This window comes from Pipistrellus hanaki (assembly GCF_964339955.1).
Source record: "Pipistrellus hanaki genome assembly, chromosome: 10".
In the NCBI taxonomy this organism is placed as follows: domain Eukaryota; kingdom Metazoa; phylum Chordata; class Mammalia; order Chiroptera; family Vespertilionidae; genus Pipistrellus; species Pipistrellus hanaki.
Window position 1 is genome coordinate 11,660,235 of NC_140512.1, and position 26,795 is coordinate 11,687,029.

The 26,795-nt window shown below is 50.9% G+C and overlaps 1 protein-coding gene and 1 long non-coding RNA gene across 8 annotated transcripts in view; one reads left to right on the plus strand and one right to left on the minus strand.

The window, feature by feature from the left end:
• On the minus strand, window positions 1–13,086 carry LOC311629094. Its single transcript, XR_014796141.1, has 4 exons — window positions 12,980–13,086; window positions 5,729–5,826; window positions 2,437–2,595; window positions 1–641 (listed from the first exon to the last, which is right to left on the minus strand). It is a non-coding gene; the product is annotated as an uncharacterized lncRNA (long non-coding RNA).
• KRBA1 (KRAB-A domain containing 1) overlaps window positions 13,020–26,795 on the plus strand; it is a gene marked incomplete at its 5' end in the record, with an annotated part of 20,557 nt that continues 6,781 nt past the window's right edge. For 5 of the 7 annotated variants that reach the window (XM_084896832.1, XM_084896833.1, XM_084896836.1 and 2 more), the window contains 13 exons: window positions 13,020–13,456; window positions 18,438–18,658; window positions 19,107–19,220; window positions 19,874–20,008; window positions 20,686–20,823; window positions 21,629–21,760; window positions 21,963–22,145; window positions 23,072–23,227; window positions 23,885–24,121; window positions 24,552–24,731; window positions 25,155–25,328; window positions 25,702–25,854; window positions 26,530–26,745. In XM_084896832.1, coding sequence (XP_084752958.1) covers window positions 13,020–13,456; window positions 18,438–18,658; window positions 19,107–19,220; window positions 19,874–20,008; window positions 20,686–20,823; window positions 21,629–21,760; window positions 21,963–22,145; window positions 23,072–23,227; window positions 23,885–24,121; window positions 24,552–24,731; window positions 25,155–25,328; window positions 25,702–25,854; window positions 26,530–26,745 — 2,476 coding nt within the window. The remainder of the gene's footprint in view (window positions 13,457–18,437; window positions 18,659–19,106; window positions 19,221–19,873; window positions 20,009–20,685; window positions 20,824–21,628; window positions 21,761–21,962; window positions 22,146–23,071; window positions 23,228–23,884; window positions 24,122–24,551; window positions 24,732–25,154; window positions 25,329–25,701; window positions 25,855–26,529; window positions 26,746–26,795) is intronic. The other 2 variants (XM_084896838.1, XM_084896837.1) reach the window with 2 other exon arrangements.

Consider the following 26,795-nt stretch of genomic DNA (forward strand, 5'->3'; position numbering starts at 1 on the left):
ATCAATGATGAGAGAGAATCATTGATCAGCTCCTTCCTGCACTCCCCTTACTTGGGATGGAGCTTGCAACCTGGTCATGTGCCCCAACCAGGAATCAAACCGTGGTCTCCTGGTTCATAGGTCAACCCTCAATCACTGAGCCACACCAGCCGGGCTTAACATAGATTTTTAGACCATAAACAAAAGTATTAGTAAATCAAATAATTATATTAACACATGACTGTTAGCACTTTTAGGGATTCCTAAATCTGTTCAACCACATACTTTGTATCTCTTGGAGTGGATCATCTATCTATAGTAACTGAAGAAGTGGAAGTGTAGTTCAGTAAAGTACCCAGAATGGAATGTCAGCCTCATTAAATGGGTTGGGACAGACACCTCCAGGTGGAGTTTCTGTTTCTCAGGTACCCACCATGATGGCACAGGCGTTTGACTTGAAGGCCATTCTAACAGCCAATGTCAATGCTTCCCCAGATTGCTGCTCACACCAGGGACTGTAGCCCAGGATACAGGCTGTAGGCCTTTGAGGAGAGAACCTGTCTCCCGCTGTTCAGCAGGTTGATGAGTTTTCACTGAAGCAGGTCTGGAAGCTTCCAAGAGAGGTTCATCCTACAGTGGCAACTCATAAGTTTAGAGGTAATCTGGGTGTGGCTACAGAGAATAAAGGTATTAATTAAGTCATACTACAGCAGAAGGGGGTATAGCTCAGGGGTAGAGCATTTGACTGCAGATCAAGAGGTCCCCAGTTCAAATCTGGGTGCCCCCTATTTATTCCTAATTTTGATCTTTGAAATAATTCTGTATTTCAATTTCATCTTCCTTACAAAACATCAATGTAAAGAAACCAGCAAATGGTGAAGTTTTAATGTGATGGTGGTTCTGAACTCCAAATATAAATTAGAATCACCAGAGAGTTCATAAAAGTGCCATTTCCCAGGCCCTCACCCAGACCAATTAAATCTGAATGTCTGGGCTGGAGCCCAGGGATGGTAAATGCTCCCCAGGGCTCCTGGTCCACAGCTAGGTTGAGAATCAGTGTTAGAGCTTCCTGGAAGCCTTCTCAGACCCATGTTACCTCCTCCCACTCTGTCTGCCCAGCATCCTGTGTTCTGGATCTCTTCTCACTCATCCTATGTGCGCATCATTTGTAACTTGACCTTAACAGCATCTTCCACAAACAGTTGCCATTTCAACATGTCCAAGTTTTCTTAATTTTCCCCTTCTCAGTCCAGGCATTCTCCCTGGGACAGACAGGAAATGGTCCGTTTCCCAGCCAAACTGCCAGGATCTGTAGCTCAGGGAGAAAGCCCTTGTGGGGCTGAGAGAATTTGCAGAAGATAAAATAGCAACCTGTGTAACTTTAAGCTGTGTAACTATTGAAGACAACGTTATGTCTTATTCGAGCTTTGTAAGCAAACTTCTGCAGAAGGAGTAAGTGAATTTTATCAACCATCTCAAAACTGAAGAAATTGTCAGCTTTTTATGGTGTGGGGAACAAACAGCTGGGTATGTGTTAGACAACCTCAGAATCAGCTGTGGGTTCAGAGAGAGAGCATGTACAATAATTCAGAAGTACAGTTCAAAGAGAAAAAAAAAAGTACAGTTCATAACATCCCTTATACTAATCTTTTATGACCTCTCTCACAACCACCTAAGGTACATTGCACGATCCTTCAAGTTTATAGAAAAAACATCCCCAGTAGGGGGTGTGCAGGAGGCAGCCGATCAATGATTCTTTCTCATGGTTGATGTTTCTGTCCCTCCTTCCCCCTTCCTCTCTGAAATCAATAAAGAAATATATATATATTAAAAAAAAACCCAAAAGCAAAACACACACACACAGGTTTATATTTTGGACTAGAAGCCTAGTGCACAAAATTCGTGCACAGGTAGGTTCCCTAGATTGGGGCTGATTGGGGCCTTCCAGCTGCTGCCTGGGGCCTTTCTCCATTTCGCACTGCCCCCTGGTGGTCAGTGCACATCATAGTGAGCGATCAAACTTCCAGTCTCCCGGTCAAACTCCTGAGGGGACAATTTGCATATTTGGCATTTATAGATAGATAGATAGGCTAAAAACAGGTTCTTATAATAAAACTATTGGACAGCAAGAAAGTCTTACATTTTTTATAAAGAATATCAGGAAAGCACAGCAGAGAAATAGCTGTTTAAGACAGAGCACAGGCAAGTCTAGTCTTCCTGGAGGTACATGCCTGACAAATCTGCAAATAAATATTTGTCTACCCCCAGGGGTTGTAAATATTCTGTATCCTCTGAGTTCTTTTATCAGCATCTGGCATAGTGCCTGAGTAAAACAAAACTTCTTTTATCTTCAGGGATGTGCTTCAGTTTCCCTTTCATTAAAGCTGATTTCTTTTGTTAACAAGACTCGAATTTTTAAAAATTTATTTTTATTGTTGAAAGTATTATAGATCAAACCTTGTTTCTTGAACGTCTTCCATCTCGAACAATTCAGTTCTCGATCAAGTTGTTCACAGAGGAAAATTTCTTGATTATTGGCCAAAACTTCAGTGTTTGACCTAACAACCCTTTCGTGCTGATATTTCACCCTCAGCGTGACAAAAAGCATCTTGTAGGCTACAAACAAAAGAGAGAATGTTTTGTTGATGATGATTAGAACAATTTTAAAACATAAAGATGCCATTAAAAATGCTAATGTTGCTAAGGGTGTGCAAGTGCTCGCAAAACAGCAATCACAGGCAATTGAATGAGTAGAAAAGCTGTTGTTGAATGGATACAGGAAACGCAGTTAGCCTAAGATAGCATTTTGGAGGCCGTGAAAGGGGATGGTTCCATAAATTTAAGAAAAGTATTTGTTTATAGATTAAACAGTACAGTAGATGAGTACTGTATATAAGAAAGGTTGAAACCGGGAATCATTTGGGGGGCTGGAACAAATTAATTCAATTTACATTATTTCTACTAGGAAAAATGATCCAATTTTCAAACAGCCTTCTGGAATAAATTAAGTTCGAGAAACGAGGTTCCAGTGCACTTTAATGTGTATTTGCCTTTTTGTTGTTAATCCTCACTGGAGAATATTTCCATTGATTTTTAGGGAGAGTGGAAGGGAGGGGGAGAGACACACAGAGAAAAACATCGATGTGGAGAGAGACTTCGATTGGTTGCCTCCCACACACACACCTGGCTGGGGATCTAGCCTGAGGTATGTGCCCTTGACTAGAATGGAACCCGGGACTCTTCAGTCTGAGAGCCAAGATTCTATCCACTGAGCAAACCAGCTAGGGCTGTATTTGCTTTATTTATATGGATGTGCAAAGATATTTGTACATGGTTGGTCATTGCAAAGTGATGTGTAAAAATGGAACAATAATCTGCAGTGCATTCTATGTAAGCTGCTAAGAACTCCATAGGGACAGACACCTGGAATCAACACTCTGGATCTGCAGTCACTTCCAGCCTAGCATGAGGGGATCGAGGGAAACCTTTAGCCTCTTCCTAAGAACCTTCTTTCTTCAATTCAAATTAGAAAGCACATATCCATGACAGTATCTTTCAACATTTCCAGTCTACAAAGACATAGACAGGACTGAAATGGTTTTCAAAGATACTCAAGCTTCAGTAAATAACGTATTTCTAAAGGTTGTGTTAGGGCAAAAATATTGGGATCAGGTATAATGATAAAAAATATTGCCGAAACCGGTTTGGCTCAGTGGTAAAGCATCAGTGTGCGGACTGAAGGGTCCCAGGTTTGATTCCGGTCAAGGGCATGTACATTGGTTTCGGGCACATCCCCGGTGGGGGGTGTGCAGGAGGCAGCTGGTCAATGTTTTTCTCTCATTGACGTTTCTAGCTCTCTATCCTTCTCTCCTGCTCTCTGTAAAAAAAATCAATAAAATATATTTTTTAAAAAAGGAAAAAAAAGAAATATTAACATGCTTTGTTAACCGTGATTGTTTTGTTCTGATGAAAGAAGGCACATTCTAACCTGCCAATCAGCACCTGCCAAATACACTAAGCCCCCAATTCCTAAGTCCCTAGGTCCCTAATCATGTGCCTTACATGAAACCACCAATCAGCGTGTACTGAGTACCCTAAGCCCGGTCCCTTCTCTTTCCTCCCCTTAAAAGGCATGTTCACCTTCTGCTTGCTTAGGGGCGGCAGCCATTTCTGTTGGATTTTATCTTCTATAATTGAAACTTTGTAGCCTTAAGCAGAGACCTGGGCCAGCCAGGGTGTGCGGAAAGCTTGGCTTCCTCCATCGCCAGGGAAACCCAAGCCTCCCTCCTGCTCTCTGTGGCTATAGCCATCTTGGTTGGATTAATTTGCGTACCTGCCCCTGATGGGCTTATGGGCATAGCTTGTGGGTGTAGCTGAGTGATGGTTAATTTGCACATTACTCTTTTATTAGATAGGATGGCTTGGGCTAGCATCCCTGTCTATGGAAAACAACTACTAAAATGCTTTTCAAAGAGGTAGAAGCTCCACAAACTCATGCATTTTCTGAAACCTTAGTGAAGGGAGTCATTGTTGAGGCAAGTCACACTTGATAAATCCTCTCCAGCTAGGGCTGTGGGTTTTCTCTACCACATAGTGTTAACAATTTCTTGGTATTGTTATGTAAAATGCATTTAGAATTGGCCAGCTGTGAATCCTGGGTCAAGTCCACAACTGAGCAAACAGGTTTATCCCAGTTGCTGTAGATGTGGTATTTTAATTAGAATGTTAATTGGGTACACTCATAAAAATAAATTCAGACTTAAAATTATACTCTTTCTACTTCATAAAATACTTCAAAAACCCACATAAACATGTGTTCAAGATTTCCTTGATATAAATTAGCCATTTTAAAATTATTTTGGTGTGTGAGTCTTCACCTCTCAGCAACTGGTACCCAGGGTCAGCTGAGATCTTTCTGTTGCTCTAGATTAGGGGTGTCGAACTCAATCAGAGAAGGGGCCAAAATCTAAAATCCAGCCTAAATCATGGGCCGAATGATTTACTGAACAGTCATAAACTGACAATGTCATAAACTGACAGCAGAGTGCAGTGATGACAGCGCGGTGCGGGCCACATTGCAAGGCCTGGCGGGCTGGATTTGGCCCGCGGGCCTTGTGTTTGACACATGTGCTCTAGATGGAGAGACAACGAGGAGTGGGGCAACTGATGTCTTGCAATGGAAACCCCTCAATCTGAGCCATTCAGCTTTCAGACAGGGAGAAGAGGCTGGTGTAAGTTATTTTGAGTTTTGGTGTAGGGATAATTTGAGTTTCCCAAATGCTCTCATAAATCCACATTACAATTTGTGAAGTCCCACTCTTTCTTAATCACAACCTATTTCAGCAAGGAGACTGCTGAAAGCTGTAGGCTCCACTGACATTAGTTTGGCAGATCAACCTTTACTTTTAATTTCAGCTATATCAGGTATTCTGTGACAGGAGATAAGAGATTATCTCAGTCCAGTCATAGAAAGTCCTGGGTTCCCTGCCCATATAGAGTGACACTTGAGCTATTAATTAGTTGCTCCCTTTAAACTGCTTAGATCAGCCATCCAGCTCTGTAACCACTTCTAGGATTTCATGGGAACTCAACAGATCCCTAGAGAACTTTAGGCAGAAATTCACTCAAGTTTTTCTACTGTATGATATGGGCTCCTGGATTAGCATCCTTCAAGCTACGTAGATTTTCATTTTCTTCAGGTCCAATAAAGCCAGATTACCAAGAGAGATGGGGAGAGGAGAGGAATTACCTGGCATTTTAGTTTTCTTCAGCCAGAGACAGGACTCATCTTCCACAAAGACTGAGACAATTGTAAATTCCTGAATTGGAGTTCAGAGGGTTCAGATGCTGGGCAAAGAAAAAAGAATAATATGTTCATCACAAAACTAGCAGAACTGACTCAACCTTGGATAAACTGAATTTATCTAGGGAGAAACTGGGTTTGTCAGGGGAGGCTTTCTGATAAAGAACTGGCCTTCTTTTCTCCTTGCAGGCTGAATCAGCGTGGTGGGAAAAGCTGAAAAGAGAACATTGTGTTCAGTGGGTAAAAGATGGTCAGGGGGCACCCGGATTTGAACCGGGGACCTCTTGATCTGCAGTCAAATGCTCTACCACTGAGCTATACCCCCACCTGCTTGCTTAAGCCTAATAAGTACTCTAAACCTATAAAGCCACACCCTGGCTGTCACCACTTTGAGATGTGTTCTTGCTAATATTATGTCATCATATACTCTGCAAGCTCAGTTTTATCTTGGGAGTTTGACAAGATTTATATAGTAAAAGAACCACATTTGGGGCTCCAGCCTACTAACAGGCCTCCCACCACCTCGAGGGGAGGTTGAACCCTGAGAAGGGGCTGCGTGTGCAAACTCACCATGTGCACACAGCAGTGTGTGATGCTCACTGTCACCTCGTAATAGGCTGTCTGTCTGGAATCAATGTGCTTCCCAGCATCAGAGATGGCGTCTGCTGCAGTGCCTGACAGAATAGCCAGTTCTGAATCACGTACAGTTTTGGAGCTATTGGTTTAATTTGTGCCCTTACTTGTATAGATCTGAAAAAGGAGGAGGAGGAGGAGGAGGAGGAGGAGGAGGAGGAGGAGGAGGAGGAGGGGAAAGGAATTAAAATAATCCCCAAACAAAATGTACCTGATTGATGACAAAGTCACAACTAGAATCTATGTTTATTTTCAAGAGCGAAACACACTGGGACCCTCTTGACTTCTCCTCTTCTTCCCCCTTATTCTGCGCTTGCAGAGTCCTTCTGTATGCCAGAAGGAAGTATGCAACATGGAAAAGTGGTGAAGTGACAATGAGAGAGATTTATGGTCACTGTGGCATAGACACAGGACAGAGTCAACATGTGGTCAGAACAAAAGGGAGTGCCAACAGGTGACACTTGAATCAGGAACTACTGGAGATGCAGTCAAATACTCCACCCCTGTCCACAGATAGCTCCTTTCTATTTACTTTCCTGATTAGTACCATTTCACTGAGTGAGTGCAGTCTGAGTCGGGGGCACCTGTTTGGACAGAAGTGCCAGTGTGAGAGTGGGAGAAAATAACCTTTCATTTTGGCTTCTGCGGCTGCCAGCAGAGCCATCGCCAAGGCTTACCCCATAGGGGAACCTCAAAACAAGGAAAGAGGGTGCAGCAGCAGTCTTATTGCAATCAACATTTACACTGGACAAAAGGGGGAACACATTTAATTATAGAAATTGGGTATGCAAATGAAACTGCCATGCCTTCTTTACCTTTTGGTACAGCCCGAGCCTCCTTCTAGATGCCAACTTCAGTATTCAATAGCCTTTCACAAGCACATTACATAAAAACAAACAAACAAACAAACAAATAACAAAAAAAAAACACCAAAAGTCAGTGGTACACAACAGCATTCTAGGAGTAGGGAATGTTCCTCGCTGAGGCCTTGGCTCCCAGTCCATTGTTCCGCGTGATTCTTGGCTCCATCCTCTCAGAGGTCTTATTTTCCCACCACCTTCCTTCGTGATTTCTGAAGAGATTATTGGAAAATACGTCCTCTTTGTTGACTGAGCAGTCTTCTCAACTTGTTTCCCACCTGGCCAGGGTTCTTTTTGCTTCCCAGTCTCAGTATCTTTTGGCCCGAGCTGTTGATGCTTTGTCAATAAAGCTTTCTCAAGAAATGTGTGGCTTTCATATTTATTTTACTCCATATATTAAAAGCCATGACCACAGTTCTTTTTGACATACGCTCTCCCTCCAGCTCATGCATAATTACTTAGACACATCACAGTTCTATAAGACCACACCCTTATCTTTCTAGGAACACCTTTGTCCAACTGAGAGGATATACTTGGCACCACCTTAATGCTTTTGGTGCTCTTAATAAGATGCATTAAAGCTATGAGAGCATTAAAGCTTGATTTGGTCTTAGTCTATGTCTTACTGGAAGGCTCTGGATTTTGCCTTTTTCCTAAAATGATATAGCAATGGCCTTACCTTTGTTTTGAAGAGAATGGTTTCATTTTTCCAACTACTCCATTTCTGAGCTATGTATACTGCCTCTAAATTCTAATTACAAACCACTAAGTTCTCTTCTGAACTCAGATTTTTTTTTTTGTAGCACCTTATCGAAAACAGCCCGTGATAAATAGCTCATTCATTCAACATTTTGCCTTGAAATAGCTTATCCCCAATCTACAATATCTTTGCTGCCTGCTAGGTTATCATGAGGCTGTTTTTCCTGTCCTTGCTATTTTCCCTGCTCACTAACAGCTTCCTTGCCACCCACTGCTTCTTCATGAAGCCATTACGTGTATTTTAGTGTTTTTGTCACTTCAGGAGCCCCTTCTACATATCAATTTCAGTATCTGTTAGTCTTACTCACAATAACATTGCATAATAAGCCACCCCCAAAACTGATGACACAACGATAAGCATTTATTCTCATGCCCATGGGCTTGCAGGTTGAATGGAATCAGCTGATCTAGGTTGGGCTTGCCTGGGTGGGTTGGCTACAAGCTGCAGGTCTAACTGGCCTTGGTTCCTCTTGGGGAGCTGGGCTTGGTTGAGCCATGTTCCAGGCTGAGGCCCCGGCTGAAGGACATCAGCTTACAGGATAAGCACATCCCATAGTAATGGTGGAAGTATGCAGAGCAAACCCAACTCTGCAAGTGGATCTCAAGCCCCTGCTTGCATCACATCTGCTAACATCCTATTGGCCAAAACAAGTCACACGGCGTGCCAGTTTCAATGTATTGACTCTAAACTCTCTTAAGCTCACCCTTTTGGCTCTGGGATAACAGACTGATTCAGTCTTTTTCCTTTAAGAGAGCACAATGCTAACAGTTGTCAGTAGAGGGCGCCGGAGGGATGTTGCACAAAAGAGGGGGCTTCTCTCCCAGTTCTAGCTGCAGGTTCTTGCCATCCTCCCTGGCTCCTGCTGTGGGCGTGGTCCGCCGTGCAGGTGTGTGAGGACACATCACAGTTCTGTAAGCATTTATTCTCATGCCTGTGGGCTTGCAGGTTGAATGGGAAGCCCAGGCACACACCTGGAGAAGGAAGCCCCTTTGTGGCCTTGCAGCCCCATTGGAGTGCTGACCACCTCCATGCTCCCCACCCCATCTCCCATGTGTCAGCCTGGGCTCGGCTCTGCAGAGACCTGGTTCCCATGCCTTCCAGGTGTGGACACTGCACACTCCAGTCCTCACACTTCTGAGTGGCTCACCTGTGTCCCTGAAGGCTGCTTCCTTTTGCCTGGCAACTGTGAACAGGTCTGGGTGGGTCAACCAACATGTGAGTTGGAACCACACCTTCCCCAATGAGGTCTGAATCCTAGCTTTGGGGAAGGGTCAACCTCCTAAGTGTGTTTGCTTGGGGCCCTCACTTCAGAGGTACCTTTAGAGTTTTCTTTGAACCTTTGTAATTACTCTCCTTTTATAGTACAATGATTATTTATATTAAACTTCCTCTGTTAAAATGTGGTTTCTATCGCCTGATTGGCCCAGACTGATACATAGGGAGCCCAGAGCAAAGGAGTGGCTCTGCACCCACTAAAGACATTGCTATTTAGTAGAATGTAGTATCAAGGCCATTTATCTGTACTTGGCAATAAAGCAAGTTGCCATAGGGGGCACCCGGATTTGAACCGGGGACCTGTTGATCTGCAGTCAAATGCTCTACCCCTGAGCTACACCCCCTTGCATAGTAAGAAGTCCTCCTTACCTTACTTCACCTGTGTAACCCAAACATTCCATAGTGTACAGTAAGTTCTACTCATTCCTGGTTGGCTGATGAAACTGGCAGACCCATCACAGACTGACTGGAGATCCCTCTCTGGCCATGAGTCCACCTTTCCATCCCCCCCCGAGAACTCCTCCCTTTTCTCATAGACATGTTTTCACTCTAGCTCCTGTGGGGCAGCACCAGGTTTGAGATCCTGAGTTCCCAGATTCTGCCTTCCTTCCCTCCTCCCTCAGCTCTGCCCCATCCTCCCAGCCTCTCCTCCTCCTCCTTTGTGTCAGTGAGTGGTACTATCAGCTCTCCAAATATCAAAGCCAGACACCGGAGAGTGAACTCAGCCCACCCTGACTCTCATATCTGATCAATCCCCCTAGACCAGGCCCTGTGTCCCGTATATAGATGTCTTGGTCAACACTCCTAACACCTGGCCAAGCTCTGCTCTCCCCCATCCCTGTTCCCTCTCATACTCATCCCTCCTCCGGAGTGCTTCCCCTTCAGCCTCAGCTCACCCTCCCTCACCTTTCCTTTGTGCTCCAACAGGCCCCCCAACACATCAGACAGAAGTTAGTTTTCTACTGGTTTGTCTGCCCACGAGGCTGTAAGATGCTTCAGGGCAGAGCTGGTATTACTCACCCTGTATCCTCACAACACAGTGCAGCTTCTAGCTCGTGGTAAGTGCTCAAAGATGTCTGTCTCATGAGCCTGTGCCCACTTATCTCAGACTGCACTGAATCTCAGCTTCTGCTCAGTGCCCCACAGTGCCCAGCAGACCTTAATTAAGAAAGGGAAGTTGAGTAGAAGCTCTGAGAAACCTCCAAAAACCAAGGATATTCAAATGCACCTCTGAAGGAATACCTGTTCCAACCTGGATACTCTCCTTTGTGGGGACAAAGATGCCCTCTAGCCTTCTGTTTCCCTCCCTGTAACATTGGAATAACAATAAACCCTCCACGCTGGAGTTTTCTGAGACAAACTGGGCTTTTTTTTTTTTTTTTTTTACTTTTTTAAAATATATATATTTTATTGATTTTGTACAGAGAGGAAGGAAGAGAGATAGAGAGTTAGAAACATCGATGAGAGATAGACATCGATCAGCTGCCTCTTGCACACCCCCTACTGGGGATATGCCCGCAACCAAGGTACATGCCCTTGACCGGAATCAAACCCGGGACCTTTCAGTCAATCGATGCTCTATCCATTGAGCCAAACCGGTCTTGGCCAAACTGGGCTTTTCAATTTACATTGGGGTGCTCTACATGGAAAAGGTCCATGCATCCCCTTGATTTACTTGAACAAATTTTTCAATATTGGGGAGCAGGCAAAAGGTTTCTTGAGCTTTGGCTTCCTAAATGGTTAAAATAGAAAGAGGACTAACTGAGGACCAAGAAACCACCCCCAGGCAGGCACTGGCCTTTGGTGGAGCTGGGGCATGCAGAAGGGACATTGGTGAACAGGCACCTTCGGTGGGGCTGCCAGTGTGAAGTGTCTGGTCCCAGGGCTGTGAAGGTCTAGAGCAGCAGCTCTCAGAATATGGCCCAGGACCAGCAGCATCAGCATTACCTGAAAACTTGTTCATCAGAAACTTTCAGGGCAGGACTGTCATCTTTGTTTTAGTCAGCCCTCCAGATGAATGTGAGGGTTCTGATGCACCATGAAATTAAGGACCACTTGCCGACAGCGGAGTTCAGAGTATGAGCAGTTGACTGTGGTCCTTGGTTTCAATCCTGGGGCTCTCCCCACCAGCTCTGGCTAGTCCTGAGACTGGTGCTGGAATTCTCAGCCTATCCCCTCCTTGGGTATTGCAGTACTGGAGTCTTCCAGCAGGTGGCGAAAAAGGAAGCAGATGTAGACCCATGACAGGTGTTTCTCAAAGTGGGTTTCCTGACCCTACATCAGGAGCTTGTTCCAGATCATGGTTGACAAGTTCCCAATAAGATTCCTGAGGACAGGAAATCTGAGGACAGGCCCCTTCCAGCTGTAACTGTCAGAGCTTTTCCAGAAAGCGCAGGCAGGCAGGCGGCTGCAGCAAGGGGAACCTGATGCTTGCTTTGTATCCGGAAGATAAATTGCAGTGAGGCAGGCTTGGCAGCTTTCAGGAGGCCCAACCCGAGTGAACTCTGGTGGCAAAAATGTACAGGACTATTGGGCATGACTACAGAGGTGGAACGTATTACTTAGGTGTATGTCTGTAGCTCAAGGGTAGAGTATTTGACGGCAGACCAAGAGGTCCTGGTTCAAATTCAGACACCCCCTACTAGCTCTCACTTTTGCTTACTAGAGCTTATGTTAAAGATTTAACATCTTTCTCTAATCCAACCTCAGGATACTGAGCTTTCTCAAATCTGGGAAAAAAAAAGTCAGGGGCAACTTAAAACCCTGTCACTGAACACCACAGTCCAAGAATGATGGACTTTTTATTTCATTTATCACAGGTCTTGTTCTTCATAGGCTAGTTTAGGCTCACTTTTTCTTCTTAATCCTCACCCGAGGATATTCTTCCATTGATTTTTAAAAGAAAGCATGGAAGAAAGAGGGTAAGACAGAGAGAAATATCGATGCGGACCGGGGACCAGACTGGGGAGGAGTTTGCAACCGAGTACGTGCCCTTGACTGATGCTCTAACCACTGAGCAACCAGCTAAGGCAGGTTCACTTTTTCTATTACCCCCCTCCCCAAGGTTAAAATGAAGCTGTTGTTGTTTAAATAACTGTTTGTGAAAATTGCTAGTTTATCCCCATTTCTACATGTTTTCATTGCCCCAAATCAGTGGTGTGCTGGTCAATGTTTAACAACCAGCTCTTGGGGGACGGGCATTGCTGATGTTTCATCTTTCCCAATTTCACGGTGTAAATAATCCCACCATGGACAATGTTAAGCTACAAAACCATAAAGTCACTATTCAGGAGTTGGGAAGATAATGCTCCCAAGTGACTCTCCGGTGCAAGCCAGCTCAAGCACACCACTGTCTCCAATCCATGTCCCTCACTCGGTCCTCTCCAGAAAATAGTCACCCAAGAAATAATGTCACGCGGTCAGCGCTGTGCTGAGCGAGGGAGCGGGGCGACGGGTGATGATGAGCCAAGGTCTGGCAGCCACCACCGCCCCGCTACGACCCATCCTGCGCCTCGGCCCGCAGCCCCTGTCCACCCCTGAAGGACCCGCCTCCCTCTCCTGAAACCGCCCCCCACCTTCAACGCCACCCCGGGGGGGCCTCGGCCAAGGTCGGGTTAAGAGGTGGGCCCGCTGGGAGAGGCGGGTCACCTTTCCTCCGAGCGTCCTCACCTGGCACAGAGGATGCGCTCAGTAAGTGTTGGATGCAAGAATGGATGGACGGACGGACGGATGCGTACCCGCGGGCGAGCCCCCCATAAACGGGCCACCCGACGGGTCCCAGCGCCCAGCCCCTCCTGGCGGCTTCGGGGGTCGGGGTGCGGCAGTGAGGGGTTCAGCCAGGCCCCGGGCCGCGGCGCCCTCTGGGAAGTGTAGTTCGCGCCTGCGCCCCGCAGGCCGCCGAGGCCGGGGTCTCGGGGCGGAAGCGGGACCACCCGGCCAGGGCCGCGGGGCTCGGGCCGCCGGGCGCGCCCTCCCCGCCCCTCCTTCGGGTCCGCCCGCCCGGCCCCGCCTTCTCCCGCGCCGACCCGCTCCTCGGCCGCCCCTGTCGTCGTCGCCGGGAGTCGCGTCGCCACCTGCGGGCGGGGGAGCGGGCGCCCGGCCGCGGCCGGAAGCTGGAGCGGGGCTGCGGCCGGGATGGCGCACCAGGTGAGGCGCGCGGGGACCCCGGGGGAGGGCGGGCGGGCGGACGGACGCCTGAGCGGGTCGGCTGGCGGGGCAGGGCGCGGCCCGCGGGGCGGGGGAGAGCCTGGGACCCCCCAACTTTGGGATCGGGCTGTACGGGCCGCGCGGGGCCGGCGCGCAGGGTTGCTGGCGCTGTGTCCCTCCTCCGGCCACCCCCTAGGTCCACCCAGCACCCAGATCCACCCAGCACCCAGGTCCACCCTGCACCCAGGTCCACCCAGCACCCAGATCCACCCAGCACCTAGATCCCCCCCCCCGCTTCCCCCCCCCCCCCCCGCCCCGCCTTCGGTACACTCTACAAGGGCTTCTTTCCCCTGTCGCCAAGTCGGCCCTTTGGGTTAACCATCGCTCTCCCTCGGCTTGGCTAGTTTTCATTAATGATGTTAGGCTGGGAGCGGTAGGCACGAAGGCCTCGGGGGAATTAATAAATCTGATACTTATATTCTTGGTAGGGTGTTGGACACACACCTCTCCCAGCCCCCATCTGCCTTGGGGTGGGGCGGGGGAGACATGGAGCTAGGTCCATGCCCACCACTCCCAGGTTTATCCTCTAGGTAAGGTGTGTGGCGCCTGGCAGAGCCTGGGTACTGCTCGGAGGAGTGTGTGCAGGTGCCTGGAAAGAGTGATGCCGGTGGGGAGTCTCCACTCTTTCTTAGGCGTCTTTTGGAGCCAGTTCTCTTTTTTTTTTTTTTTTTTTTAATATATTTTATTGATTTTTTACAGCGAGTAAGGGAGAGAGATAGAGAGCTAGAAACGTCGATGAGAGAGAATCATCGACCAGCTGCCTCTTGCACACCGCCTACCGGGGATGCGCCCGCAACCAACATACATGCCCTTGACCGGAATCGAATCTGGGACCTTTCAGTCCGCAGACCGATGCTCTCCCGCTGAGCCAAACCGGGTTCGGCTGGAGCCAGTTCTGTAACTGGGATGGCTCCTGAGCTTGGACCAGTCTCAGGCAACTGTAAACTCCATTGTTGGGGTGGGTTGGGCATTGGGTCTGGAGCAGTCACTGTGCCAGGACCTTGGTGTCATTCATGCCTCACCAGCTCTTTGGTAGGACGGACCAGCCGCCTGTTGGAGGCGTGGGAGCAGGGACAGCCTCTCTTGTCAGTTCTGGCAGTCAATCGGCACTCTTACTCAGATATGCCCACTGGCCCCATTCTAGGGCCTCCTCATTCCATAGTTCCCTCTTCTATAAAATGAGGGGTTGGACCACTGATCTTTCAGACCTGCTGTTGTGGGATGTGTGTGTGCTTACATTGTGTAGCTTCATAGAGATGGCCTTGGGGAGGAAGAGGGCACAATCAGATGGAGAGGAACAGGGTGGGCCTCCCGTCTTCCTGACCAGTGCCAATCCCCAAAGGCCAGGGGCCTGTGAGGCCAGCCTACAGGGTGCAGGGTCTGATCTGGGAGCCCAAGCCTGAGGCATGCTGGGAAAATGGGTCAGGCTAAGAAGGACAGCGAAAGATGGATGAGTCTGATGGGTATTAACCCCGCGGTTTTCAGGCTGGGCTTGTCACACCATGAAAGGAGTGTTTCAGGAGGACCAGCATGGCAGCAGAGAGCTAGTAGGCTGCTTAGTTACAGCAATCCTTGATCACCCGAGAAAGCTTTTCTCCCATTGGCTGAGGGAGGGTGGTGGTCTGAGAGCCACAAAGGGGATGACATAGGATCCGAGGAGGGTGGTGGACCCAGGTTGTAAGCCAGACGTGGGTTTTGGTCTCTTGAAGGTATTTGTGGCCTGCACATTTTCACACTCATTCTTTTTTTAAATATATTTTTATCGATTTCAGAGAGGAAGGAAGAGAGGTAGAAACATTGATGAGAGAGAATCACGGACCAGCCACCTCTCACTCGCTCCCTAGTGGAGATCAAGCTCGTGACCCAGGCATGTACCCTTGATGGGATTTGAACCCGGGACCCTTCATCCTCAGGCCAAGCTCTGTCCACCTAGCCAAACTGGCCAGAGCTTCACACTCACACTTGCTCACTCCCTCACATACACATACTCCTCACCTCTGCTTTTTTGGGCAGGGGGAAGCCACTGATGGGACTGCCTACCCTGGCCACAGTCAGTTTCATTTTTATTTCGTAAGAACTTAGTCATAGAAGAGTTTGTTTTGAGGCTGGGTGGTGAAAGGCCTGGGAACCATGTCTTCCAGGTGTCTAGAAGAGCTGGGTATATTATCCAGGAGATAAACAGGCAATTGGAGTGTATGGAAGTGTCCGTTCATTCTGTGCAGCTGGAGATGGCAGGTTGTGACCTGCAGGTGGGTGTTATGCAGGCAGATTTGGCTGAGGTAACACTACTCATAGCACTTAAATGTTCCAACATTTGTTCTGGGCACTTTTCCTGTATCAATCTATTTAGTCTTCGCAGCATCCCTACAACGTAGGTTGTTATGATCCCAGTCTTACAGATGAATTTGGCGAGGTGCCATAGCTAGTATGAAGCAAAGCAGGGATTGGAATGCCAGCAGCCTGGTCAAGCCCTAACCCCCATGGTCTACCCTGTCTATGTCCAGAACTTAACTGCCAGATCAGGCCAGCAATAGGACCAGCTTTTGGGAATGTGAAGGCACTGAGGTAGAAGTTGATGAGCCACCCAGTTTTGGGTGGAAATTGGCATGAACTATTCAAAAAGTCCACAGCAGTTGTCTGTGATCTCTAGTACACAGACATGCTACTTTGGACAGCTGGTGCCTGGGGAGAAGGGAGGGGCCGGGGGGCCTGTTTACCAGCATAGTTTCATATTCAGAGTTAGATCAGGCAGGTTCCATCCAGTCTCCAGCCTGTGACTGGATTGCATGTCACAATCCCCTGGGATGTTTTAAAATGTTGATTTCTGAATCCTGGAAGCACTAAATCACGATTTAGTAGATCTAGGATGCATTGGGAAATCAGCCCTGATTAAAGGAACAGTGAAGCACATCCTTTGAACCTCAGAGCCCTTTTGTTTTGTCAGTTGTTATGTTGTAAGAGCTTCTGATGAGAGAAGCTGAGGACACAGAGTATTTTCCACCTGGTTTACTAAACAGATGCTGCCCGCTGGCTTGTACGAGCTCTCCGGCAGAACTAACGCTTGGCCTTGTGCCCCGTTCCCTTCTCCAGCCGGGTCATGCTATTCAGCAGTGGCTCCAGGAGCATTTGTTGTAGTCAGGACTCGTACCCTTTCCCCATCACCAACTTGAACAAATCTGTTTCAAGGTTACTGGGAATGGGACTGTCTGATACAGGTACCCCCATGTCTCTCCCTACAGACTTTACTGGGTAATAACAATTTTATAAATTGGATGCTAGATGCCTAGTTTCTTAAGGTTTACTGATCTAATTATTATTATTATTGGACTAGAGGTCCAGTGCACGAAATTCATGCACTGGTAAGGTCCCTAGGGGCTGCCGCTGGCCAGGACCTCCCTCCCTTCCCCCAGCTGCCTGCTGCCACCACCACTGCCGCCTGTGCTGCTGCCGGGGGCCTCCCTCCCTTTCCCCGGCCAGCCCCACCTCCTGGTCGAACTCCCCGACCACCTCCCAGTCTGAGGAGACAATTTGCATGCTACGCTTTTATTATATAGGATGCAGTCACAGTCATGCACAGGGAAGGGACACCAAGATTTCAGTCCAGAGGCCTGAGCCCTAGACGTGGCCCTGAAGCTGTCTGTCCACTCTGCATGCTGCTTCACTCCTCCTCACTTTGGAACCTCTGCCCCTCCCAGGATAAGTGTGTCACCGGCATAGGGCTGTTTTGTATCAAACAGGAGGTCTGAAATGCTCCGAAACATGTCAGGACCATGCCTCCGCTGATCTGTGAGCCCCTGGAGAACAGAGCCTCGGTGTGACATATGTCACTTAGCAGCCAGCAGGGCGCCTTTAGGGTGTGGGTGTTAAAGTTAGAGAGGGCAGAGGAGAGAGGCAGGTGGAGCGCAGAGGCTGGCTGGGTGGCTGGGAGATGGGTGTGTCGGGGCAGTCGTAAATGCCTGCAATCCCAGATAGGAGGTGTCTAGGCTGGCCGCTGCTCACAGCATGGCATGTGTTACCCAGAGAGGAGCTCAGGTCAGCTAATATCCCTGGACCAGGGAGTGGCCTTGTTGGAAAGGAGGACCCTCCATAGCTCAGTATGTCCACGCTATCGGCGTGCTCTTCCTGGATCTAACTCGGACTTGCCGAGCCAGCTCTGTGTTGAGCTACCAGAAGATGGAGAAGAAATGAGCATCCAAGGCCGTCCTGACTTGATTCTTCTCACTGGCCACTGGACGGCGTGTCTGGGTGGAACCTGTTTTGCGGGGGCAGAGCCTGATGTTGATCATTACACCCCTAGGTTATGGTTCTCAGGGGAACTGACTTTTACGAACCAAACTCACAGAGGACAGATAGATAAATCAACTAGGCCAGTTCCTTAACACATTGCAGATGGATCCCGAGAATTCTCACTTCGTATTACACTGTGTTTTACAAAGTATCATACTTTGAAAAGATATTAGCTTGTAAGAACATGTAATAAATGACTTCAACATGCAATGGGTATTTAATTTTAAAGAGTGCCTTTAACATTTATGTAAAACATTTTTTTTTTTTTTGTACTTGTTCAGTAGAAACTTATTTGGCCACTGGGTAAAACTAACAATAAAACTACTGGTCCGCATTAATATATATAATTTCCCCTTATCCACCGTTTTGCTTTTTGAGGATTCAGTTGCCCAGCTTCTGGTGGCCCCGGGCGTTCCTTGGCTTGTGGTTGCATCAATCCAGTCTCTGCCTCTCTTGTGTATCTCTTCTTATAAGGACGCCGGTCATACTGGGTTAAGGTCCTAACTTATTTTAACTAGTTACATCCGTAATGACCCTTTTTCCAAATAAGGCCACATTCACAGCAGAGCATTTTGGGGACACAGTCGACTCCCATCTGATTGCTGTTGCTCCTTCGCCTGCTCCCGTGTGTCAGATGCCCACCACATACTGGATGCGCCCCACTCCTTTGTGTGTGCCTGACGTGGATGGGATGGAACCAGCCAACTCCCCCGAGGTTGTGCCCACAGGTGTCCATCGCCTTCCAGGACCTGGCCGTGCGGTTCTCTGAGGAGGAGTGGCAGCTGCTCGGGGAGAGGCAGAGGGCGCTCTACCGGGATGTGATGCAGGAGAACTACCAGGCGCTGGCCTCCCTGGGTGAGGAGCTGGCTGTGTCCGGGGCCTTTCTGGGGAGGTGTAGCAAGAGCCTGAGCTGAAGGTGGAAGGGGGCTAGATCCAACACCCCAGGCCGAGGCCTTAATCTTCCTTTACAAAAGGAACACCGTTTGAGGTGGTGTTCTGAGAGCCTCAGCTGCGCTGGGGGCCTCACTGATATTTTACGCCATTGTTGCTTCCGTGGACCACACTAGGGTCCTGGGTATGCTTTGGTGGGGGTGCTAAAAGGCTGGCGAAACGCTGAGCAAGGTGGTTTGAGTTGCTATGTTGGAGGTCCTAACACTCTTTGGTTCTTGGGGTTTGGGTGGTCACATGAACACATGGGTAAACAGATACATGGATGTACGGGCATCGGGGCCGCCTGCATGCTTGGGCTTAGGGGGACAAGGCAAGCTTCCACTCCAGAGGTACTGTCCCTCTTCTTTTTCAGGGACAGCTGACCTGCTCCCCCTCTCTGCCTTCCTGTCTCCCGCGGAGCCTGGAGGAGCCATGAGCCGGAGCAAAGCTGGTGAGGAGCAGGAGCCTCCTGAGGGAGGTGCCCTAGGTGAGCAATCTTGGTAGATGAAGGCCTGCTCCCTTTGGGTATCCTGGTCCCCCTGGGCAGCTTGGGCCCTCCCACCATGTGGTCCTTAGCTCATGAGACACTGTGACATCAGTCCTCTCCTCCCCACCTTGCTCTTTCACCCCTCGTCCCTCTGGGCTGGGCGCTTGGAACACTTGCCCATTGAGTGATCTGCTCAGAAAAAACCTGGGGTCACCCTTGGAGTGCATCACTTCTGTGGGCCCCCTTCCTGCCACCACCCACGCAGAGCCCACCTCAAGTTCCTGAAGGTGCTGCCACGGGGCTGGCATCCGGAGACCCAGCCTGGGCACGGCCGGGAGGTTTAGGGGGGTGCCAGGAAAGGCAGAGGGCTCCCATGGTGAGAGGGGATGGGGATGCAGGCCTGGCATTCCCCTCGGAAGAGTAACAGGTAATGAAGACAGCATATAGAAGAGGCCAGTTACTGGGGTCCCCGCTCCCAGTCCTGGCTGGGGCATGGGCAGGTCACCAGCCTGAGCCCCGGTCCTCTTATGTCATAGCCATCGGTCCCTCCTCTGCCGCTCCTGATGTGGTTGTGGGACCACGTGAAACGCGTACAGAGGTGTGAGCGCCGAGCTGACGGAGGGGGTGGGGACTCACTGTGGCCTCTCCGGCAGGAGGAGCACCCCAGCACAGCCTGCACCTCAGCGCCCTGGTGCAGCTGGTGAAGGAGATTCCGGGGTTCCTGTTTGGGGAAATCGGCCCTGAGAACGGGAGAGCCGGCCTGGATGGGGAACAGGCGAACCCTGAAGGTGAGTCGGACAGCGGGGCAGCCTTTGCACTCCACAAGGTGAAGTTTAAGCTGTGAGCAGTGCCATGTGTGTGCTGTGTGCCTGCCCAGCTGCTGCCAGGCCCTAGATGGAGTCTTCCCATTTCATGAGTGCCCTGGCAGCGTGCCTGCCTGCCTCAGAGACATGATAGTTGATGAAACATCAGCTTCTGACTTTTCTCACAGTGGTTTCTACATGGCTTCATCCACATCCCTGTGGCCACGTCACATTGTGCCCTGCGTGGCAGGGGAGGCCAGTCCCTGTTCTAAGGTGAGGAAGGCTAAGCCGTAGCTTGTTTGAATGGCCAGTGGGGACAAAGGTCCCCTCCCAGCTGTGCTCTTCCCACCTCACCAGTCTCTCCTTACTGGCCCTTCTCAGCTCAGGCCTCACCACTGAGGGGGTCTGTCCCCATCAGCGGGAGCCTTTAGGGTTTCTTTGCGTCCGCTCTGTTGATGGCAACTGAAATAGAAAGTGGGAGTGGGAGGGATCTAATCAGAACAAGACTGTGGCTGTGAGTTGACCTTTTAGGGCTCTGGAGTGACAAGGCAGAGCTTTCTGATGTCCTGTTAGTGGAACACGGCAAGGAAGAGCCGGAATGGAGCACTTTCCCTGCTGGGCTTAAATCTCAGCTTCCAGTGTCCTCTCCCTCCTCCCGACAGCACCTGTGACGGTGGCCACTTGCCCTCTCCAAGGCCTGCCCACCTGCCTTCCAGACACGCCCGTCCACCGGCCCAGCAGCAGCTCATCGTCCAGCAGCTCACCGGGAGCCAGGAGGCAGGGCAGCCCCCTCCCCATCAGTGAGTGTGACCCAGTGGGGGCAGGTTCCAACTCTGGATTCAGTAGAACTGGACCCCATGCCCTGTTCATTTCCCTAAGACTTGGTTTTCCTTGTTGCTAAATGGGGACAAGCTCCCTGCTTGGCCTCTGTCTGTGAACCAAAGAGGAGGCGTGATGCTCAGTGCCAGGGTACTGTGTGCTCACGCTGCTCATGCACATAAGTGGGGGCATTTGCTGACATACAAGCCTAACATAGCTGCACACCTGACCTGATTCTCAGGCCTTCTCATCAAGGCAACCCTAAGAGCAGAGGAGAGTAAGGGTAATCATCAGAATTTCTCTGGGGGATCTCACTTTATTTTTTTAAAATTCTTGCAAATTTTGCTTTTGTCTGAATATCTGTTTTTATTAAAAATATTTTAAATTCATATGGAATAAAATTAATTTTATTATTATTTTGAGTTTTCTTCTACTGGGGCCCGTGGATTCATGTGTCACCTGGTAGATTTGCTCTGGGGTTCCAAGTCTCCACAGTTGACAAGCATGAGTGCAGAATGAAGGCCTGTATGTCGAGATTGCTGATGTGACCTGCTGGCCCAAAGTCAGAGTCTGGGAGAGTCCCAGGCATTTGGAGGGAACAGTCTTGGTATTTACAGTCACACCAGGAGGAAACTGAGGTCTTCCCCAGGCAGGACCTGGGGGACAAGCCTTGCGGGAGCTGGCTCTACGACTAGTTCAGGTTGCTCCCTGGGAGTTTGGGGGCCGGAGAGGCCTCTTCCTCCGTGGGTACCTGATCTGGGCAGTCCCCTTCTTCTCTTGCTACAGAAACTGCAGACACCCAGGGGCCTACGGAGAAGGAAGGCCCTGGAGCCCCAGGTGGGAAGTGCAGTCCTCTGGCCTGTAGCCCCAGCAGAAGGAAGAGCCACAGCAAACAGCAGAGAGGGACCTCAGGAGCAGGTGAGAGGCTGGCTTTCCTGAGAGGGGGCTCTATCCTGGAGCTGAGGGATAGGGAAACGGAGGCGTGTTATCTCCCCTCTCAGCCTCTAGACAGCCCGACAGAGCAGGGGCCATCCCATTCCCACAGGCGGGAGATCTCAGATGCCCTGCCATCTCACAGCCGCCACCATCCAGGCTGCACTGACCTTGGCCAATCTTTCAGGCCCCACAGGAACCTCTCCCGGGAGCAGCCCCTTGCAAGGCCTCATCAACTGCCTGAAGGAAATCCTTGTGCCCGGGCCCCAGCACCCTGAGGCATCCCCGGGCTTACCGCCTCCTGCCCCGGGCCTGGGCACGTCACCACTAACCCGGGCGGAGCTGGGACCTGGGAGCCCTCCCTGGGGAGGTGAGTCCTATGGACCTGTCTCAGGCCAAGGTTTCCGAAGCCCCTAACACTCGAATTGGCTTTCTAGAGCTATTTCCCTTTAAATGGCGTGTCTTCCCGAAGGATCATTCTCGACTTGGCTGCTCGATGTCATCAGGCTCATGTTTCTGGAGCCAGGTGGCTTTCTCAGAATAGCATGTGGTCAGCCAGTAGAAGACAACTCAAAGCAGACCCTGGATTCTTTTGTGTTCTTTACTCGCCCACTTGTGGATGTCAGAGGAGAAGGTGCTGAGTGAGTTGGACACTTACCGTGGAATTGGTGGATCAGGGCAGCACGGCGGGGCCAGGAACGCCTGTCCTGGAGCCTGACATGTTAACTGTGCAGACTGAAGACTCCTGAAGCCTTGAGCCTCAGTTTCCCCATCTGAAAAAGAGGGTCATTGTTTCCACCTAAGAGGGCTGTGTGAGGCTTAGGTACAGTAATGTGCGTGCATGTGTGTGTGTGTGTGTGCGTGCATGTGTGTGTGTGTGTGTGTGTGTGTGTGTGTGTAAAAGGCTTGGCCTCCTCAATGTAAGTCCTGTTCAGGGCCCAGAGACTGTCTACAAGCAGTGACCCATCAGCCCACTCCTCCATTTGTGTTCAGAGTCACACCATGTGCTCTGCCTTTATCTTTCCTTCCCTTCTCTGTCCAGTTCTGGGAGGAATGGAGACAGGTATTTTATTTTATTATTATTTTTTTAAAATATAGTTTATTGAGACAGATATTTAAAACCTGCCACTAAGACGACAGTGGCCTGTGCAAGACCGAATGAGTTACAGATGACCCATACCTCCAGATTTCTGGCTCTGAACTCTTTTGCCTGCTTACCTGGGTTGTCTACCTATTGTTTCCACAAAGACTGAGGACACTGGGCTGAGAGTGGAAATATGTTGCTTTTTCCTGTAGTGAAAACAGAGCCTGCTTCTGGGGATTGTCCCCTCCAGGGGCTGCTGAAGTGTCTGAAGGAGATCCCAGTGGCCCAGGACACGCACCCCAGCCCTCCGGGAGCCGGGGAACCACAGCTGCAGGGGGATCCGGGGTCCTGGAAGAGGAATTCTGGAGGTAAAGGCACCGGCTGGGCTGGGAGGGCCTTGGGCATCATCCATTCCTTCCTCTGCTCTAGGCAGGGCCGTGGGTGACCCTCCGTAGGAAGACACTCGGGCCATGCTTCTGTGTGTTGATCGGAATGCCCAGATGCTGGGGATTGTCACCATAAATGGAGCTGGTCATGCAGGAGGTGCTTCATCAGTCCAGGTCGGCTCTTAGAGTAGGAGCCAGGAATTCCAGAAGGAAGGAAGGGATGGTGCAGGGGAGGGAGACTGAGAACAGAGGCAGAGCTCAGCCCAGCAGACATTTGGGGCATAATTTGGAGGTGGGGTTCTTATCATGTCCTTGCAGGCTGGGATAGTATTCCCACGCTCTCAGCTCTCCTGTGCTCAGCGGCTTCTCCGGACGTTGAGAAAGTCTAATTGACACAGGTGTGCTAGCCTGGGAGGACAGGCTCTGCTAGGTGCTTTCTGAGGAGAACTGACCTGGCTCCTCTGTGGAAACCTCTGGAGGTGCCCCTCTTGGGGGCAGCGGGGTTAGGGGCGGCTGGTGGCAGGACAGGAAGTGTGAGTTGGTCCATCTGCTGGTGACTGAGTGTGACGATCTCAGTGGGGAGACTGCTGAGGCCAGGGGCCTTGGAAGTCCTGTCCTAACTCACGAGGCCTCATGGAGGGCTTCTCGCAGGGCCCAAACCCCTCCAGACTCTGCCTTCCTGCTCTGGTGCCGGCGCTGGCCATGTGCTCTCTGTGAAGATGGAGAAGATGGAGGATGGCTGGGCCCAGAGCCCCCCAGTGCCTGCATCCTGTCGGCTCCGCAAGCGGACCCACAGACCGTCTGCCACCAGCAGTCCCGGGGGTGATAGAGACACCAGTGGGGACCAGATACTCAGATGGGGCCCCACAGCGCAAGGTGAGGCCTGGGTCCTTTGCTTGAGTCCTGATGGTGTTCTCAGCCCCCAATAAAGTTATGCCCGTCCACAGGGGAAGAGCCCACTGTCCTCAAGCAATCAATGCCCTCTCTCACCCACTCCCTCCTTAATCCAGCCTTGCCCAGGAGCCCTTCCTTTTAAGGACCTTCACTTGCAGAGATTGCCTGACTGTCAGGGAGCTGGCTACTCATACATGTGGGTTTACCCCCTGCCCCAGAGCCTGGGGGACAGTCTGTCATTCCCTGTGTGAACAGAGCAGATCTAAATCCCCCACCGGAGGGTGTCCTGCCTGGCAGGCTCCCATACCCTGTGCTGGACTTCTCACCCAGCAGAAGTGGGCGGGGCAGCCAGCCTGGGGCCAGGCCAGGGGCCCTGCCAGAGTTGGTGATAGGGCCATCTCCCCTGTCCCAGCCAGCAGTGCCTCGAGCTCACCTCTGGAAGCCCTGGAGGCCTGTCTGAAGGGCATTCCCCTGAGTGGGTCGTTACCTCCCCAGCCGCCGCCGCCGGCCACCTCTTGGTTCCAGAGCCCCCATCCGGGAGACCCCGGGTCTCAGAGGCCTGAGCTGAACCCCCGAGGATCACACAGTCAAGGTAGACTTGGCTATGCCCTGGGGATGGCGGTGGGGGCTGGGGGTGGGGGCTGCTGAGGACACTGTTATGTCCTCCTCTCTGGGTCTTGTAAAGTGCAAGCCCTTCTCCCCTCCCACCCACCCCACCCCCTTTCATGCCTGGCCCCAAACAGCTCCTGAATTGGCTGGAAGTCAGTTACACTGATCCCGCCCACTGCCTTCTCTGAGAGCTCTTTCTTACTCCAGCCCCAGGAGACCAGTGGCTGAGGTCATGTGGGTTAACATGCCGTGGTATTCTAATCAGTGCTGTGAGCTCCCTGCCCAGAGAGAGACCACCCAGCTGAAGATCCTTGGGACAGGGCTCCTGGGCGTCTTCCCACAGCTCAGGCCCCGGGACCTCTTCCGAGTGGCTTTCCCCTGATGCCAGCTGTGCTGTTTCCTGCAGGACTGACTGCGGGGCCTCTCCCGGCTCTGGGCCTGCAGGGCTTCGTCAGAGATGGTCCTGCCCTCGCCCCAGGTCCCCACAGCACCCCCACCAGCTTCTCCTCATCCAGCAGTACCGACGGGGACCTGGATTTCCAGATCTCTGAGGGCAGCCAGGGGCGTAGGCCTGGAAAAGGTGAGCTGGCTGGGCTAAGGCTTGGGATCAACCCCAGGAAAGGGTAGGAGGTGTCCCAGCCCACTGTGGTGTCCACCATATCCTAGTCAGGCCCCTATGCCCATGCTGGCAGCAGACTGGGGTGCCCTTACCACAGCCCACTGACCTGACTTCCAAGAAGGTCCTCCCTGAGCAGGGCCGCCCAGAGCCTGGATTGACACAGGTTTGGGGCCAGGTCTCAGGGCAGGTACCCTGCACTGCATGACAGGTCCAGTGCTCTGTGCCCCCTCCCCTGGGCTCAGCTGCCCTGGATTCAGGGTGCAGGCAAGGTCCCTGGGGTTTGCAGAGACTGAGCTCTGACTGTCTGACAACTACAGATGTTGGGTTTTCACAGGAATTCCAGTCCGTAGCGCCCCCCTCCAGGGCCTGGAGAATTGTCTCAGAGAGATACCTGTGCCCAGGTCACAGCCTACCTGGTCCTGGTCCTCGGCGGGGGACAGAGAACCACAGAGAGTGGAGCCCAAGAACTGGATGGCAGACAAGGAAGGTAAAGCATGGTTGTCAGGGGGCCTAGGTGTAGGAAAAGGGCCACATCCACCCCTGAGATGAAAAGACACGCTGGCACTAGCCAGTTTGGCTCAGTGGATAAAGCATCAGCCTGCGGAGTGAAGGGTCCTGGGTTTGATCTCGGTCAAGGGCACATGCCTAGATTGCAAGCTTGATCCCCAGTAGGAAGCATGCAAGAGGCAGCCTTTCAATGATTCTCTCTTATCACTGATGTTTCTCTCTCTCCTCCCACTCTTCCTTCCTCTCTGAAGTCAATAAAAATATTTTTTTTAAAAAGGAAAAGACTCTCTGGAAATGACCTGGGCAGAGGCTAATGTGAGGCCAGAAAGCCAGAGAGCACTGCCTGCCTCTGCATGGCAGGTGCAGCCGGGGCAGGGCCCTCTGCTGCCGAGTTCAGGCCTGAGCCGGCCTTGGCCGTGGAGGAGTGTCTTTCGATTGCGGCTGTTCCGGCCCCGTGTGCTTGGTGTCCAGCATAGTCACTGGGCTGTGGGTTGGCAGGAGTCCGTGAGCTGGGTCTGAAGAGATCCCAGAGGATGTAGGCGCCCTGGGACATCAGCAGGGCTGGTGAGGGTTCCACACCTGGAGCACGTGTGCCTGAGAACACAGCGATGACCGTTTTCTGTCCACTAACTTCCTTTCCTTGGTGCCAACACAGAGCCCTGGGGCAGACAGGCCGCTGGGCCTCTCATCAAAACAGGACTGAGGAGAGAGGCGTGTGAACCAGTCCACCTCAGGGGGGACGTGCCCACCAGGAGCCTGCAGCCAGCCAGCCCACAGGCACTCACCCCTAGCCATGTCCCTGCCTGCTGCCAGCAAGGGCTTAAAGACCACTTGGCCGCCAGGCCAGGACCATGGAGGTGGCTCCAGGACGGTGAGCTGACGTCTGCCCTCAGCACTTGCTGGGATGTTTTTGCTCCAAAC